The 3,086-nt window shown below is 38.7% G+C and overlaps 1 protein-coding gene across 1 annotated transcript in view; it reads left to right on the forward strand.

Moving 5' to 3' along the window:
- ASB17 (ankyrin repeat and SOCS box containing 17) overlaps positions 1 to 584 on the forward strand; it is a 28,466-nt gene extending 27,882 nt beyond the window's left edge. The window contains exon 3 of the mRNA XM_004699322.2: positions 378 to 584. Coding sequence (XP_004699379.1) covers positions 378 to 584 — 207 coding nt within the window. The remainder of the gene's footprint in view (positions 1 to 377) is intronic.
- Positions 585 to 3,086: the final 2,502 nt, after the last annotated feature.

Here is a 3,086-nt window from a genome sequence, read left to right on the forward strand (position 1 = left end):
CACCACTCTCACCATTGGTCCTGAGGGGTTCATCTGTCCTGGATTCCTGACATTGCTATTTTTAAAGTCCAATAGATAGCACTAAAATAAAGGCATAGTTGATAACTACTAAAGACAATGTGATAAAACCTAACTGCATAAACCATGGAAAATTTTAAATGTACCCAGATTATAGTTATAAGAAATATTTGCTTTGTGTCCTTTATGTATTTTTATTATTTAAACTTTATGTATCACTGTATGATAGATATAATACCTAGTGGAAAAGTTAAAAAGGTTAAACAAATTTAAGATCTATTTTCTGTATTTAAGTGAAATATAAATGTTAATTCTGACTCGGTGATTAATATTATAAAAAATATTTATCTTTTCTTCAGACACAGCTGAATTTAGGAAGACGTCCAATCATTTCTAATTGGTTGGATTACATTCCTTCAACAAGATACAAAGATCCGTGTGAACTAGTACATATTTGTAGACTGACCATCAGAGCTCAACTATTAACCAACAATATGCTCCCAAATGGAATATTTTCACTTTCAATTCCAACTTGTCTTCAGAATTATCTGAATTTAGAAAGTTAATACATGTCTTTATGCTGAGTTCTTTAAGCCTATTTACCATTGTACGGCTTAGAAGTTAATAAAGCATTACCTTCGTGAAAATTTTTATTATTGAACATTTTACTAGAAAATATATTTCCCATGGCATCCAAAGTGAATAATTTTTTTTTGTTTTGTTTTTTACTTTTTGTGAATTGGATGAAGATCATCACAGAATTACAGAGCAGATCATCAGTGTCACAATGATTCATACACATTCTGTCTCAGTTCATTCAATGTTTTATCACTTTACTTCACTTCCTCCCTCTGCGTCCTGTTTCTATTCCTTCTTTTCCCCCTAAACCTTCTGAAGCATGCCTTCCTGATCCCAAGTGGCTGATTATTCTAAGGTGTACTTCACAAGCTCCCCCTGTCGACCAGCCCACCACTTTGCCAAAATTTGAGCCATGGGGCTGAGTTCAAATTCAGACCTGTGTTAAGTTGGGTTTTCTAGAGAAACAAAACCAGTGACAGTTGTATGTGTGTGTACATAGAAAGAGATTTATATCAAGAAATGGCTTCACAGTAAGTCCTGCCCAGTTCTCGTTCCTCAGTCAGATGTGAGCTCGAGACTTCTCTTGTGCAGTTGAAGGGGCTGATAAACGGGAAGCAGGTAGACCACAGGCTGGTGGATGCAGAGCTGAATGAATCTGAGTTTGACAGGCTGCCGATAGCTGCTGGGATCAGCTTAGGAAACAACACAAAGAACCAGATACTGGATCTGGAACCTGCAGTTGGTGAAAAACAAAACAAGAGAGAGCGTGGTTCTGCTCATGGGCTCCCTAATAAAAGCCACACTCCCAAGGAGATGTCAATGGGCTGCAACATGAGTGACAGGTTGGGCTCCACTCCTGCCTTCACCGGGATGTAGCCAGTTGACATAAAATCTAAGCACAAGATCTGAAGGGTTGGGGGAAGGTGGGGTACAGTGGTGGAGGTGGGATAAAAGGGAGATGATGTCAAGGGGTCCATGTAGTAAGGGCATGTTTGGAAACTGATTGTGGTAGCAACTGTACATTCACCTTGATGTGATTGAAATTTTGAATGATATATGCATTAAATATCAACTAATAATAATTTTTTTAAGAGTACCAAAAAAAAGAGAAAGAAAAAGTCTTAAGAGTGACTACGGACCATAGTCTCAGGGGTTTCACAAGTCTCTCTCTGACCGTAAGTTTGGTCTCTTATGATTTTGAGTTGTGTTCCCTCTTTTCCTTTGACTCTTTCTGGAACCTTCTAATGTGATCCTTTTCGGAGCCGTTAGTAGTGACAGCCAAACACCATCTAGTTCTTCTTGTCTCAGGGTTGTGGAAACACGTTTGCATGTAGTTACTTCCATGTGTCTCAGATTGTCATCACTTTTCTTTCCTCCAGACAGGAAGAGATCAATAGGTGCACCTCAGATGACTGCTCCGTGCTACTAATACTCCAGTGGCTACTCCCCAAAGAAAGATGGTGAACCATGTCGTTTTGGATGATGTTATGCTAGTTCACCTTGGTCTCCCCCAAAGACTAAGATCCTGAGCCCCCCGAAGCCTTGAAACCCTAAATGAATAAACCTTTTAATAAATAACTTTGATCAATAATGGCTCTACCCATCACTTTTCTATATGTGGAACAAATTGCGGTCATCTTGATACAGGAAATAAAAAATATTTTGATCCAAAATGACATCAAATTTAAAATGTTATCAGTTAAAGTCTACATGTTCTTTGGCTACAAATAAACAATCTTAAAAAAACAGTTTTCAAAGTCTTTTTTTTTTACTTTTTTTACTTTTGATTATCTAGAGTACAAGATACTTCTCTCCATAATTGTGCATAATTATGCAACACAACTGTTTTAACACAGAGATGAGCACTGAGAGAATTCTCCATTGGTCTCACACATTTCCACACATCTATGAACGGAGGCACCAGCTGCCTTTTATTGTGGACTAGCTATTCAAGTGTGCTTGTCTGGTAAGCAGACGGGAGAGAATAGTGTCTCCTCCTGGAACAGAGCACAGGTTTGCTTACTATCTGTCTGTCTGGGGCAAAGGTGAAAGCAGCTTTTCTTTTTTTTTTTTTGTTTCTCTCTCTTTTTTATGAATCATTTTATTGGGGGCTCTTACATCTCTTATAACAATCCATACATCAATTGTATCAAGCACATATGTTGCCATCATTAATTTCAAAATATTTTTCTATTTAAGCCCTTGGTATCTGCTCTTTTTCTTCCTCCCTCTCCCACCCTCATGGACCTGATAAATTATAAATAATTATTATTTTCATATCTTACACCACCCGCTGTCTCCTTTTGTCCGCGTTACTGTTTGTCCCCCTGGGGAGGGAGGGGAGTTATATGTCATTGTAGTCAGTTCCCCATTTCTCCCCCTTCTCCCCGCCTCCACCGTCTTTCCCCTACCCTTATGGGATTGCCACTCCCACTGCTGTTCCTGAGGGGTTTATCTGCCCTGGATTCCATGCGTTGAGAATTCATGTC

The sequence above is a fragment of the Echinops telfairi genome, unplaced genomic scaffold, assembly GCF_000313985.2.
Source record: "Echinops telfairi isolate 266 unplaced genomic scaffold, ASM31398v2 ScPeMD7_443;HRSCAF=831, whole genome shotgun sequence".
NCBI lineage: Eukaryota > Metazoa > Chordata > Mammalia > Afrosoricida > Tenrecidae > Echinops > Echinops telfairi.